The sequence below is a fragment of the Halichoeres trimaculatus genome, unplaced genomic scaffold (assembly GCF_033239565.1).
Source record: "Halichoeres trimaculatus isolate MK-OKI-2021-1 unplaced genomic scaffold, fHalTri1.1 fHalTri1_scaffold_10, whole genome shotgun sequence".
NCBI classification, from domain to species: domain Eukaryota; kingdom Metazoa; phylum Chordata; class Actinopteri; order Labriformes; family Labridae; genus Halichoeres; species Halichoeres trimaculatus.
Window position 1 is genome coordinate 3,915,256 of NW_027437187.1, and position 14,713 is coordinate 3,929,968.

General features: G+C 40.8%; 1 protein-coding gene across 1 annotated transcript in view; it reads right to left on the minus strand.

Moving 5' to 3' along the window:
- Window positions 1–14,431, minus strand: part of tmtc2b (transmembrane O-mannosyltransferase targeting cadherins 2b) — a 184,772-nt gene extending 170,341 nt beyond the window's left edge. The window contains exon 1 of the mRNA XM_074678438.1: window positions 13,962–14,431. Coding sequence (XP_074534539.1) covers window positions 13,962–14,044 — 83 coding nt within the window. The 5' untranslated portion in view covers window positions 14,045–14,431. The remainder of the gene's footprint in view (window positions 1–13,961) is intronic.
- Window positions 14,432–14,713: the final 282 nt, after the last annotated feature.

The window sequence follows — 14,713 nt, forward strand, 5'->3', positions numbered from 1 at the left end:
AGGAGTAACAGAGCTGATCTTTGCTCTCCAGACATTTTACACATCACTGCTGAAGTTGTTTTGCTCGATCGACCACACTGTTTGTGTTATGGGAGCTTCATTACTATGGCTACCATGAAAAAAATGTGGTTAAGGGTTCGGAGATGGTGGTGGTTACGCTTAAAAAGGAGGAATGTTGGTTTGAAACAGGAAATAAACAGCTGTCTCCTGTCTGAAAACTCTGACCTTACAATCCAGCCCACCACCCTGCTCAAGCTTCACTTTACAATGAGTCCTAAAATCACCTGATCACTACTACGTCCATGTAGAAACCGCCGATAAGACCAACCGGTAAGGAACTATTTACTCAAGTTACTGTTACGGAGCCTTTTTTGGTGTAATGTTGCTTGTTTGATTCAATTTTAAAAATTATATTTTTACTTTCAATGCTTTCTTTCTTCCGAGAAGTGTTGTACTTCTTTATTTTTTCCTTCCATCCAACTGAGTGACTGCCTGCTGACTGGATGAAGTCAAGATGTGTCTGGAAGAAAAACACACATGCCACAGCCCCCATCACCAGAAGAGGAATGGAAATATATTCATGGATTCAGATTTCCAGTGTTAATAATTCCTAAGTCAAATATTTTATTGATTAACTCCACACATCTTCCCAATCAGGGTAGAACGTAATGTAAAAGTACACAAATACCAAAACGGCTCAGAACAGCCCCGGAGGCAAAGCAAATCCATGGTCCCTACACTGAATGAAAGCCAGAGTTCATCCCACACATCATGTGAAGATCATCCTGTGAGCTACTGTAGCATCAGTGTGAGAGCACTGACTTTCTCAAAAACAAAACATCCTTTTCTCCTGTGATCAGTTCAGAGCTGTGAGCTTCAGCAGTGGTTATCTGTGATCATCAGTGTGTGTTTGTGTGTGTGTGTCACTTAGGGGGGAGGGGCTGCACAGAGCTGACAGTGCACTCAATGAATCAAAAAGCAAACAAAACTGCAAAAAGCCTTCAGCAAGTAGCTAACCAGTCAAAACCCCAAAAACACTGGGTTAGGGGACTAGCTTGCGGCTTAGCACAGTGATACATGGCATTTTTGTGTTTATATGAGAAAGGTAGTAGCAAAATTATACTTATTATACGCTTTTTTGGTAAAAAGGAAAAAAAAACACTTCCATGTTGACTCTGAATCCTGCAGTGATGCAATTTTTTAAAATCTATTTTATTCTTCAATATTCATTTTCATTAGGGGTGGGAGACAAAAAAATCAGTAGTCGTAGCATCAAGATTTTTTGTTTAACGATTTGAAACCGGGGGGGGGTTAAATCTTTTTTTTTTTTTTTTTTTTTTCAAATTTAGGTCCTTTATTTTGGTCTATGTTTTGTAAGTTGGGTTGAAAAAAGTTGAGATGTAAGATTCAGGGAATAAATCTTAAAAACTCACTCACATGTGAGGTGCATTTTTTAAGAAAATATAGCTCCAGATATAGATTGTAGACATTATTAAAATTATTCAACTTTTCTTACTTGCTCTGGTGTTAAAAAAAAAAGCAAACTAAAAATCACAAAAAGAAAAAAAACTGTGGAAGGATCATGTTTTTAATCAAATCATCACCCCAAGAATCATATGGGAACCTAAAAAGAAGAAAAGCGTATTGTCCCAGCCCTAAGTTTAATCATATTTTTTTTTTCTTTGAAAAATTTTCTGGTTAAGTTCTCCAAGTTCCTAATTAAAGGTAAGAACTTTTTTTAATTTCTCTAAAAAAAGACACACCAAACATAAAAATCAATCCAAACCATATTTTTTTAAAAATGTACACCCTAAAAAACTAACGGTGGACTAAAACTGTCTTTAACCAGAATGATCGTCCTGCAAGCTTGAAAACTTCCACACTGGTGACTTTCACAACTAGTTTACCTCAGACAATGTTTCAGTACTATGTACAGCCCTCCAAACTAAGTCAGCAAAGTTTAAGAGTGAAAAGCGACAAGGGAAGTTATTCTTGAAACCACCACAAACATTATTTTATCCTGAAAAGTAACCAGCCTCACACAGTGACAGAGCACTGACACACAGAGTTCAGTGGTTTTACTCACATTTAGTCATTCTGAATTTCACATGACCATTATTCTTGTGATTAAATTCAACTTAACTGAAATAAAATATTCTGTCATCTGGTAACTAAAATGTCAGCGCTGGTGTCCTGCCTGGGAAGCAGCTCCAAAACGTATTGGGCATCAATTCCCAGAGTGCATTGGAGGAAGCATCATCTGTCCAGCTGAGCAAGCCATGCCACCAAAAACTAACAAATTAAGCGGGAATTTCTGACAACACAAAGAAACCTTTGTTTGCCCACAAGCCGTGAATCGTCTGCTCTGCTTCCCCTGTCTGCCCACATGAAAATGCAAACCACGACCGTAATGACTTCACCCAATGGGCTCTGACAGGTTTGGCTGCGGAGCTGCAGCAGTTTTCTGCTCTGTCCAAACAGTGCACACTGAGGTCCTGCTTCTTTGTCCCTCATAAACAACACACCAACACAACCCAGGCTTAATTCCCCTCTATTTGGGGACAAATGGCTTCCTTCATCGGGTCCAGGGAGAACAGAAGGACCACACAGCCTCCTCTTCTTACAATGGACAAAAGCATGGCTCCCGAAGCAGCCAACTTGAGTCATAACCTTATCGAAAGCAGCCAGTGGTCCTCGTCAGAGAATAAGGCCAGTGAGATGGAGGGGCCCAGTAAAGAGGGCTATCCCTCTCCTGGCCCTTAATGAAACCAGTAAACTATAGCATCCCTGTTGGGTATGGGGGACAGGGAAGTTTTTGTTTCTAACGGATTGGGTTTCTCTGCTTACACGCTGTGCCCCCTCTCGTCCACAGTCCTGTTAATCCCATTAATATGAAGAGGGCCAAGAGCCTGAGAGTGGCCACAGCTTAAGAGCCATCAGCCAGCATTAGCCCTCCAAATCCAAACCCTTGTCTAGACCCATTAACAACTTAGCCCTGTGGAGTCAAATCATTTGACTCTAGTGTTAAATGATGAGAGCATAACCTGAGGTCAGCGCGTGGCCTTTGCTACACCTGAACGAAAACATCAATAACAATAACACGCTCTACTCATCTTTAGCGTTGCATGTTTGATTTTTTAGTCAAACATTTTCAGCAGCTTTACCTTTTTGGGCAATTTGAAAGTGTAAAGTGTGAATGATTGGTTCACCTTGTCCCAATTTAAGGTGATTAAAACTGTTGTGTCTGTTTGTCTGCATCACGCTGTGTGTGTCCCTCCATAACCACAGGATGTATTAGGAAAGATAATCTGTTTCCTTTTAACTGAATAGCCACACAAGGTGCACTGAGGACACCCCAAGAAGACCCCATGTGCAGGAAAAATAACCCTCCTTCACACCACGCAGCAGCCCGCCGTCCACATATGGCCCATTTCTCATCCCCGTGCATACAAGTCGTGTGATTTAAAGGCATTAGAGCCTGATTAATGCAGCTTTGAAGAGGCTTACTCCAGCCAGGCAAGAGCACAGCGAGGGGTTTAAGAAACAATGGACACGGTGGCAGCGCTCAAACTCCCCCTGAAACACGTAACTGATTGCTGCTTCGCACCACAAACCACAATCAGCTGACGCCGAGCCAATCAGAGGGCTGATCCTGCTCCTCAAAACCTGCAACAGATACCCTGTTTCATCCACACACAGGTAGCAGCTCACCTCACAAATCAAAGGCAGCTTTATCTTCAGCTCCACGCTGTGTGATCAGCTCCTCACGAAGCTATCTCTGCTATTTAAGACTCATGTGGGTTTCAGGTTTCTGGAGAGTCTGGACATCATCTGGATCTGGAGGTTATGGGTGTCCGGTGGCACGAAAGGAGCACGTTCTCTTCGTAAAATGTCAATCAAGATTACGCTGAAGAAGTAAGAAGCAAGAAGTAGCAGAGCTACTGAACAACGCTCCAGACTAACGGCCTGCTGCTGTTCACACACTAATCAGATTTTACTGCAATGATGCTTGAAACAGCTCCTTTTGTGGTAACACACTGAAAACCAGCTTTTCATCTGTACACCTTCTGTTTCACTAAACAAACGGACATGTTTGTTAATGACCACTCAGTCCTGTTTTTTTTTTTTTGTTTGTTTTTGTTTTTTTTTATTTTCCTTTTGAGCCGAACTTCGATCAAATAACTTTGATCACTAGAGGCCAACATCATACTGCAGAGGTGGTCATGCTAAAAATGCTACCATGTTCCAGTTAAGTTGGTTCAAAGCAATTTGTAAATGTTATGGTGGCAACATTGGATAATTTGCATTTCAAAAACTTAACTAAGCTTTGGCTAATTTGAATAAGACCTGCATGACGTTAAGAGAAAAATATGCAGCGCCTGTTTTAGAGCTGCACAGTTTTAACACAAACAGACTTTATGATCTGTTTTTATTTCTGCAATATTAATCCAAATATTAAGAATTACAGGAACTAAAGTGTGTGTACCGAACACTTAAAAAGCCATCTAGGGCTGAATGATTTTGGAAAATAATGTACGTGTGATTTTTCTGGATCAATATTTCAATATTGCAATTTAGCATGCAATTATTTGATCTATTTTTTTTTTAGGTGGGTGGGGGTGTTAATCCTCTGCATTATTTATCAAACACAAGCCATAAATCATTCTGTAGTATGACCAACATGACAAAAGATACTGTCAACATATAATCAATTCTCCCTGTAGGCCAGGCCTACATGTAATGATGAGATGAGGTGAATTGATGTATGTATTGATACGAATAACATATCTTGATTTAACTGTTACAGTCACAGTAGAATATTGACTGATTGATTTATCTTCAAGCGATGTTGTATATTTTTGCATTGAATTTTGCTGGTTTTAAATTAGAACAATTTCAAGTTTCAACATTCCCTCCAAGTCTGTGTACATGAAACTTGAAAAAAAAACAAACATAAAGATAATTGCAGCTTTTGCAATATTATTTCTAACTGTAATGCACTTTTTTTTCTAACATAACAAAACCACACCTGGTAAAGCCCCTCTGATACCAAACCTGAACAATATGTCAACACAAAGCATTGTTTAAAAAAGTAATGATAATGTATCAGAAGTATGGCACAACAAATAAATGAAAGAGAATCAATCAGTTTCCACTCAACTGATCACACATACAAGAAGACTTTTTTATCACTTAGTTACAACAGTTAATCTGAAATTAGCTGACAGCATCACAATGGTGAGAAATCATGGCGGACACTCTCAATTCTTAAAACTGTGCATGATGAGTTAGAGAACTTTATTTTTTAAACATTATCAGATCTCCTCATTTTAGCAATGAATGAAGCTTACTGCAAAGTAATACAGTGTATAACTGCTAAATTGCAGGAAATGCAGCTGATGGTACTTTGAATGCATTTTGTAGTATCTCCACTGAAGAAATAAATACAGTGAGTCACTGGGATTGACTTTACAGTACATTGTTGTAACAATTCAAAGGACAATATTTTACAGCAGCAATTCCACCAGCACTCACATCTATCTTTGAATTATTGTGCAGCCTTTGTCTGTTGTTCTACTGCAGTACTAAAATGAGTGCATATTGATTTATAATGTGTTTCTACGTCTGCCTAAATTTTTGAAGCATGTCCCCTCTGAATCCTAGATAACTCAGACACTGTTTCAGCGCTAAATTAACAGTAGTGGCTCTGAGGGTGGCTGGTTTGAGATTCATCTGAAAGCATGAAAGTGCTGTGAGAGCATGAATGTGATACGGGGGGATCCGTCAGACAGATGCCCACACTACATGAGAAGAGGTTAGTTGTTAATGTATGATCATTTTCTTATTTGTGGCATTAAAATCAACTTTAGGGATGTATTTAGAGTGAATGTTTATATTGCATGACAAATGACATTGCCCTTGAAGGGATTTTATTATTCTTCAGGTATTTAGTGATAATGCCCATCTCTGCACTGTAAAAAAGAAATCCCAATTTGTATGGCTAATAACCCTTTTATTTTTTCTGTTTTTCAACATTTGTATACAAAAATGTAAAAATACAGAATTTGTCTGTAAAATAAAAACCTGGAAGGGGTTTAATTGTTGTGTTAATTATTACAAACTATGTTTATTTCTTATTTTTTGATGGGAAAAGTACTGTTTTATGTTTTCTGCTCCCTTAAATCACAGTCAGATGAGTCAATAACAGTAATTATCTAATGGCTGTCTATGCCCCACAGCACGGACTGGCTGTCCATGCTCCATGGCACGGACTATGTATCCAGTGATTTTTACAGTGTATTCTGTGTCAGTAAACAAGACGTGTTGATGGGCTATGCTGTGTTGGTCGATTTAAAAAAAAACAGTGATTAAGATTACACAGTTGGTCCATGCAGTGTTGCACAGACAGCCTGTTCTCCCAATACAATACCTTGTACAGCAATTTATAGCAGGGTCTTATATCCACTGTTTCCTCCCCACTCATGGTTACAAAACACCATCACAGTATTCTGCTGTTAACGATAGCATATTTTTGCAGAAGTCTTTGCATCGTCACTACATTGAACATGCTTGATCATAAGAATTTAGGAAAAATCTGTTAAATAATGGTATTTTTTGCAGAAAAAATCTCAATGAAAATTTTGGTAAACGTAATATATTTGTGCTTCATTTTAATTAGGACATTTCATTTTAATTTAAAGGTTTTTGTTTGGGAGCCGTAGCCGCCTGTCATTTACCTTTTTTTTTTCTTTTCTTTTTTTCTTACAGTGTGGTGTAACAAATATTTTGAAAGACTTTACAGTGAGTCGCAGGAACAACTTAGTTATGAGGGTTCATCCTCTAGGGCCATGAACATCCGTACAACGCTTACTTAAAGTCTATCAGACACTTCAGTCCTAACAAAAGTGCCCCAATTATAAATATTTCACAAGCAAAGGGCAAGTATTGCAGAGAGAAAATAACTGACACTTCCTCCAACATTTTTTAGAAAAGAACTGAGTTGCAGGAAGGAGAAAGTTTGGCTCAGCATGTCCAGCTTCCTCACACCTTCACACAGATCACAGCGGAAGCTGCCATCCCACTAAGGGCCACACAGCAGTGGAGGAAGGAGCTAATTTAACTGTTTTGACAGTCATCAAGAAATTGCTGACCCAGAGAGTGTCCTGTGAGGGAAGCAGAGAGCTGTATTCTGCTGTGATGTGTGTGTTTCCACAAGGTTTACATGTACGAAGAGCACCAATAAAACACTTTCTCAAATTTTACTCCTCCTGCACATTTTCCAAGAACGCAGGTATTTCAGTGTTTTCCTTCCTGCCCCCACAGGGAGTGCAGGACAAGGGCTAACATATCTTTTCAACCTAATGGATGAAATTCAGCAACCAAGATACGGTGTAATGAGGCTTTATCCAGAGTCTGATGACAATCAGAGAGAGAGGGCGCCATTTCCAGTCAGCTGTTTCTTATTGACCTGAATATGAACTCTCTTCATCTATGAAGCTTTAAGTAAATCCGCAGACTTCTGTGGGTAGTGGCAGCAGCACACAAACATATCAGAGCCACTCATTAATGCTATTTATAGGAGCAAATGTTTTTTTTTTTTCCTGCCAGGCTAGCTTATCTTCAATTTGTGGCCAGATAGAAAGCAACGATGTCTGCCCTCGTTGGCTATCTGTTGGGAAATGAGCGCTTCAGAAACTGGGGAAACGATCTCTCTGCGGTTACACACCGAGCTGATCTTTCAGGGCTGGCCAAGCCTGAATGAAGATGGTCACAAATGTTGGCAGCAAATAGGAAGACATTCACTTATTTCTGTGAGGAACTGGAAAACAGGACATTCAGGGAACGTAACACGAAAGAAATATGAATTAAAACAGCAAAACAGGAAGTTTGTGCACAGCGTCTCTCCCCCAAATCACAAGAGTCTCGAGTTGGCACACTGTAACTGTGAATAACCCATCAGAGAAATCATGGGGGAAAGTGTGAGGCCAAAAGGATTGGGAAGGATGCCTCCCACAGATCTGCTTCCTCTCCTGCCAACAGGCTGAACTCTCTGCTGGTTTCAAGGAGGAAACACAGGAAGATCCAAATTCTCGCCTCTGGGCAACAGAGCCAATGAGCGTTTAGATAACCAATTAACACTGGCTGTTACTTATTTATATCCTTTTTTATTGTAATTAAATTACTGGACAGTTATCAAGATAGAAGACAGATTTGAACTTAACTTGAGTGCTTGAAAAACAAGCTTTTAAAACAATGATGATCCACATTTTAAAATGAGATTTCTATGCTACTTCTCAGTATGCATTAGAGATGGGTATCGAAAACCAGTTCCTGTTAAGAATCAATAAGACATGTTTCGATCCATCGACATCATTACACTTTCTGCTCAACAATTCCCTTATTGATTCTTTGTACTATGCCAGAGCTGCTGGACCGTCGACTTGTCTGCAACAGCTATCTTAGCTTAGCAGTTAGATAACAGTTGCCCCCAAAAACTCTGATACAGATCTTTTCAACAAAAGAACTGAACACACAAAGAAATGTACATTACTTCCCTCAAGAGATTCCTATTCAATACCTTCAACATGGTATAAATCTTCTTATTTACCAAAAACGATACAAACAAAATAGCGCTAGCTTGATGCTATTGTATATGGGAAATTGCATTGATATGCTAGCAGTAAGCGGTCAGTGTATATCAGTATAACTTTGGTTTTAGAATAGATTTTTCACTTTCAACGGAGAAACATTTTACAGTTAGTCTTTTCCAAAAATACTGAGAACTCAAAAAGTCTAAATACTAACAGGCAAATAAAAGAAAAGTTATCTGCAGGCTCATGGCTAGCTCCATAACTATGGTAAGGTTCCAAACAACTCAAACCATTGCTACAACCACTTTGAGACATTAGATGGCCTAGGTTAGTCAATAACATAACAAAACAGTAAAATGTGGCATGCAATTTTTTTATTGTATCAATTTATTTACCTCCAGAGATACCCAGATCTAGAGATCAACTAAATATTTATTTACTTATAAAACTTCATCAAATGCTGTTGATACAGAAAACCTACAAAGCTACTTTTTCTCCAGGAAAAATTCACAGGAAGAATTGATAAGTGAATTGATAAATAATGGCATCAGTATCAATAAAATCGTATCAATAACCATCCCTAGATTCCATAATTGACCCTAACAGGGATCCATTTACAGCATAAACCAACAAATTAAAAAAATAGCTCCACGTTACTAACAGTGCTACTACGAATTTATACATTATCTTGTCGCTTTGCATCCTGGGAAAAGTAGTCTAGAACAGAGAAAAGTAGTGTTTAAAAGAAGATCTGCTCTCCATTCAATATCTTGAAATGAACAAAAATGCACACCTTGACAAGAGTCACATCCTTACAACAGTGGGTGATGGTGCTCATGGGAAATTGAGTTTTTATTCATGAAAACATTACATTATATAAATAGGCTTTGATATTGGTCAACTTAAAATTTTGAGGTTTGATTCTTGTTAGAGGTGTCCCAGTCCAATATTGATATCGCATATCGGTCCGATATCAGCAAAAAAACAAATATCAGTATCGTATCGATATGCATCTAAAATCTCTGATATAAGCAGTCCATTCCAGACTCCGCTCCTGCTGTTTTTATTTGATTTATTTGGGTTATTTTCCAGGTCTTCTAATTTATTCTTTATTTTATTCAATTACTAGTATATTCTTATGTTTAATGTTAAAATTTCTGTTACCCATGGTTAATAATAAATTGGTCAGTTTTTCCTCATACCTACTGTTGCTGATTCTTGTTCTTTGTTTGAATAATATCACTTAATCAAGCCTTTTCTAACATGACAGATATACTACAAAATAAGTAATAAAAGTATGTATGTTTAATGCTGATATCATATCAGATTAATATCGGTATCGGCCAATACTCAATGCTGCAGTATCGGTATCGTATCGGAAGTGAAAATGTAATATCGGGACATCCCTAATTCTTGTTTTTTTTTATTTAAGTCCTCAAATTCTAAAAATTGGGCACACAGACTTTCATGCTGCTTTGCTCAGGGACACGGTTTACAGGGTAACATCTCTTTTCCTAAACAGAGCTGTCAGCTGTGGTCCAAAACGCAATGGCAGTGGTAAAATTTAACCAAAACATTTAATTAAAGGGACCAAACCAGAAAAATTTGATAAAATGCTGCTATGAAGGTCTGCAGAGCTGAGAGGGCCTGCAGAGTCAGGTGGTTGTCATTATAAAAACCCCTCCCACTGCATATGGCCGTTTAACCTATAAAAAGTGTATAGAGTCACTTTAAGAACGTGTTTTATGACTGTATGGGCTTTTGTCATGATGCCATCTCTACTGACTCTGTTACCCACTCTCTGTGTCATGGCGAACTTTGATGTCTCCATCCTGGCAACTGCAAGCAAACACAACATCCTCCATTTGAATCCACTTCAAACCCCCACTTCAAACCCAAGACGAGAGAAAAACCCGGCTCACCAAACGGGACCATCTGGAGGCAGCCGTTGGATGATGGGAGCTGGAGGCCTGAAGGGCTTTAGGGGTTTGTTGAAGAGAAGGCAGACAGAAAGAGAGAGAAGGAGAGTGGAGAAGCTCCACCATGCTGTGAGTCCCTCTGTGCACACAGGGCAGTAATTACAGGGCGCGGATGGAGCGCGCCCGACTGGGAAAAAAGTGGAGGTACTCAAACTGCCGGGTTGCCGCCCTCAACATTACCACAAGCTGCCCATCCTAAAGTTTAGACCATGAGAGGAGGGTTCCAGATCAGTGCATCCACACACAGTGCAGCCATGAGCGCACAGAGTCCATGTCAGGCCAGGTGGGTCGAAAAAAACGCTCCACACGGCAAGACTCAGACTTCAGCCTCACAAGACTCAGGTCTTTATTTTTCTTAATCAGTCTATGTCTCTGCGCCTGATAAATCAACTGCATAAAGCTTCACTTCAGTTTGTTTTTTTTCTTCACCTGACGTTATGATCTTTACCCACATGAGCCACTGCTAAAAGCCCATCAAACTGCATCATGGTGAGGCGCTTCATTGGTCCCTTCATTCTGCAATAAAGCTGCGAGGGCAGCGACTCACCGATACCAACTGTCTGAGCGTTATAAATCATCGGCTGTGTCCCGGGAGGCCGCGTCCTTCAGTGTGACCCTCAACCTTCACACATCCTCGCACAGTCGAACACACCCAGGCAGAGAAATGAGCCGTGTGCAGTTCATCACATCCATCAGACTCCTGACGGCGACTACAATCCAGGAGACTAGTGAGTGTGTAGGCTGGAGTTAACTTCTATTGCTCAAGTTTTTCAAGGTTTTTAACAACTTCACGGCCTGCGCTTTTATCCTGACTAACCTGCTGCACAAAAGCTTTTCATTCCCACTGCACTTGTTTTGTCCCAACCTTGAGTTTCCACTGTGCAGGCTAACAAACGTGACAATATTGCAGCAGTATTTCTCCTCTGACATTTATCTGGGACCCCCCCTGCTTTCACTCAGCACAAACTGTAGATTAGAGCAGAACAGATATGAAGCAACATGACGCATGATTCCCATTTTCCAGCGCAGGTGTCAAAGCCGTGCATGTGCTGGTGATGAGTGTGTCCGAAGCAGGGGGAAAGGAAAAGCTCTCCAGGGCGATTTGGCACGGCGGAACAGGCCACTCATCCGGTCTGTCATTTTTTATCCAGGGAGGGGCTGTAACTGGCTCAGGGGTCAAAAAACTGCTTCGCTTTGACTTTTTCTACCAGCCTGGGGGATGAAATATCTCATAACACGTGTAAACATTTTCTACTTTTACCATGACCTCCTGATGACCTCTGTTTCTACGTGTGGCTTGCATAACATTAATGTGTAACCAGTGGCGTCATCCTTGATAAGACTGAGGACATCGAGTGCAGAACACTCCCTTTGACAAGTTGACAAGAATAAATGGAAAAAGCAACAGTCTGTAATGTATGAGACCACCAGGCAATCAATAGCAAACCCTCAGGTGTGAGCTCTGCAGCCTGCGGCTGTTTTCACACACCACACTTTGGATTTTAACTTTTAATCCCCGGCTGAGTCGAGTCGATGCATCGGTTTTTAACAGCCGGTGGCGAAGGAGCAGCACAGTCTGTCTTCTCTTAGAGAGGAATCAATATTGCACTGTGACTACACATCCATATTTAATTCTCCTCCAACTATTTATCACTCCCATCCAACAGAACAAACAGCTTCATTTTACTTTTAAATGCAAACTGAATGAGACATCAACTCTTGTTCTTTTAAAGCTCAGAGGCTTTGGATCCTGTAATAATAACGTCTGAGAGTTTTTGAAAAACATTATCTCAATGATCCATAAATTACCGTCAGGCCTGGTTAAAATAAATCTGTCCACTAGCTGCAGGGCGCAGGGTAATAGCTCCCAGTTTGATTTATCATCATCCACACTTTACGTCATTAGCATGATGACAGCTCCTTTACCATCACGGAGTCACTTCTGCTTTTTTCTCCACACAAGAAAAACATTAGCAAGTGAGATCAGCCAGTTTGACCAGAGCTGTTTCTGCCTCCCTTCCTCTACTGTATCTCCCTCCCCCAGTGGAGCCAGAGGGGACAGGAGACGGCTGCTAATTACATGCCTGAGCTAACACATGGTGTTAAAAACAGATAACGCTGCTGACAGATATAGACTCCAATTAAAACATGTCAGAGGCAAAAATACATCACACGATAAAACCTTTAGAGTCGATTCTGTCTGGGATCAGAGAGCTCTGTCATTCATCTGCAACATCTTGGAGCATATGTTAATAAATAACAGCGTGTTAACAACTCCTCGCTGAACAATCTGATGTTTCTGTCTTACATTAAAACTTGGAGCCTCCCCGCCAGCCTCACAGCGGCATCCTCAGCAGCCGTAGCCTCTCACCCCTGCACGGTGCAGTGTCTCTCTGACAGCTTTATGGATACAAAACACCGTCTTTCTCACACAGTAGCAGCTAGAATCACCTGACTGTGAAACACAGTGCAGAGGCAGGAAAGTATCAGACTTTCAGGGAAAAGACCTCAGGGAGCAGGCTAAGCAGGAAGTGTTGTGTATACACAGCAGTTAGCAAAGCTGTAAAGGAAATACACTATTAGCAGATGTGTTAATGTACCGCTTCCTCTCTGAGCTGAATGCACCTGTAATACCTGCAGACGCTGCTCTGCAAACACATGTGAGCACATTATTAATGAAAATCCAGCCTGGAGAGTGCATGGAAACCATGATGTCTCTGACCTACATCAAGGCATGGATGGTGCATAAATGAGCCCAAGGCTCTGACAACCATTCAGCCATCAAATATCAAAAGGCCAGCCATGAGTAATGCATCGCCCATATGAACTCTGGCTCATTGCTCAAACTGATGGTTTCAAGTGGGGGTGAAACCTTCCAGCAACTTAAAGCAAAACGTGCGACTCGTATGAAAGTTTGAGTAGGCTGCAAGATTTGTGAAGAGTCCTGCTGTGGAGGGATGAGAAAACTCACACCTCCTCCAGATTTATTATTTCCTCAAGACCTATAGCGAGTTACTCTGTAATGAGGCATCCAAGCATGCTGCTTGTTCGCACTAATTCAGTGTTAATGAGAGAAAGCTGCAGGAATAGGAAACATTGTTCTGTTATGATTCCTGTGAAGTTACTGAAAGTTCACACGTGTTAGCAGAGAGGGAATTTAACAAGGTTGTCTGCAGTTATAAACCATCTCCTCTCCTCCAGAGTGACTGCATGACAAAGCTCCTTTCACATGATTTGCATGTTTTTTTGCAGTAAACCATGCCACTCTCCAGCAGCAGAGTTATTTAAGCCTATTATCCTCAGTGCTGTCCGGGATTGATAAAGGTAAAGGTGAGGACACAGAGCTAGGGGGAGACAGTGACGTGAAGGTGTCATTCATTCATCCAAGTACCTGTCATCGTAGCAGAAATCGGCGCCCAGAGTGTTGACGTACAGGACCAGAGCCACGGCGCCGCACAGCAATTCTGCAAACATTTCTCTGTCTCGCACTCACGCGGGGAAAAAAAAATAAAAATAAATAAACAGAAAAACAAGAAAATAACAAAAAGAGAACGCGAGACAGAGAGAGTGAGAGGATCCGGATCCCTAGTCCCTCTCAGTGTCCGTCTTTGTCAGGATGTGTCTGCGAAAACAAGTCCAGTTCCCCCCCATCATCCTCGCCGAAGTGCACAAAGTGGGTAATCCATAGCTCGCTGTGTTTCTAACCCATGGTGGGTCCGGGATGGAGAGTTTCTGTCCCGCTGGGAGCCGGAAACAAAATAAAAGTGGAGCAGCGTTTGGTGGATGTGTGACAGCGGACCGCACGCCTTCCTTCCACACACGGAGGAGGAGGATCAGCCTCTGATGCTGAGCGGCCGCCCGCTGCTGGGGAACAAACGTCGTGATTCAGACCGACGTCAAACCAGCGGAAATAACAACCACTACATCCGGTAAAACCTTCAAAATAAAGCTAACCGACTCACAGCCTACACACTTTTTACCAGAATGAATGAATGAAATAAATTTGTCTGATTATTTATAAACTCAAAAGTATCGGGGGGAAAAAATTGACATTTAAAGAAAAGAGGAAGGATGCTGTTGAAAAATTACCATGTGACTTATACAGAAAAGTATAATGTTATTGTGCAAATTCATAGAGGATGA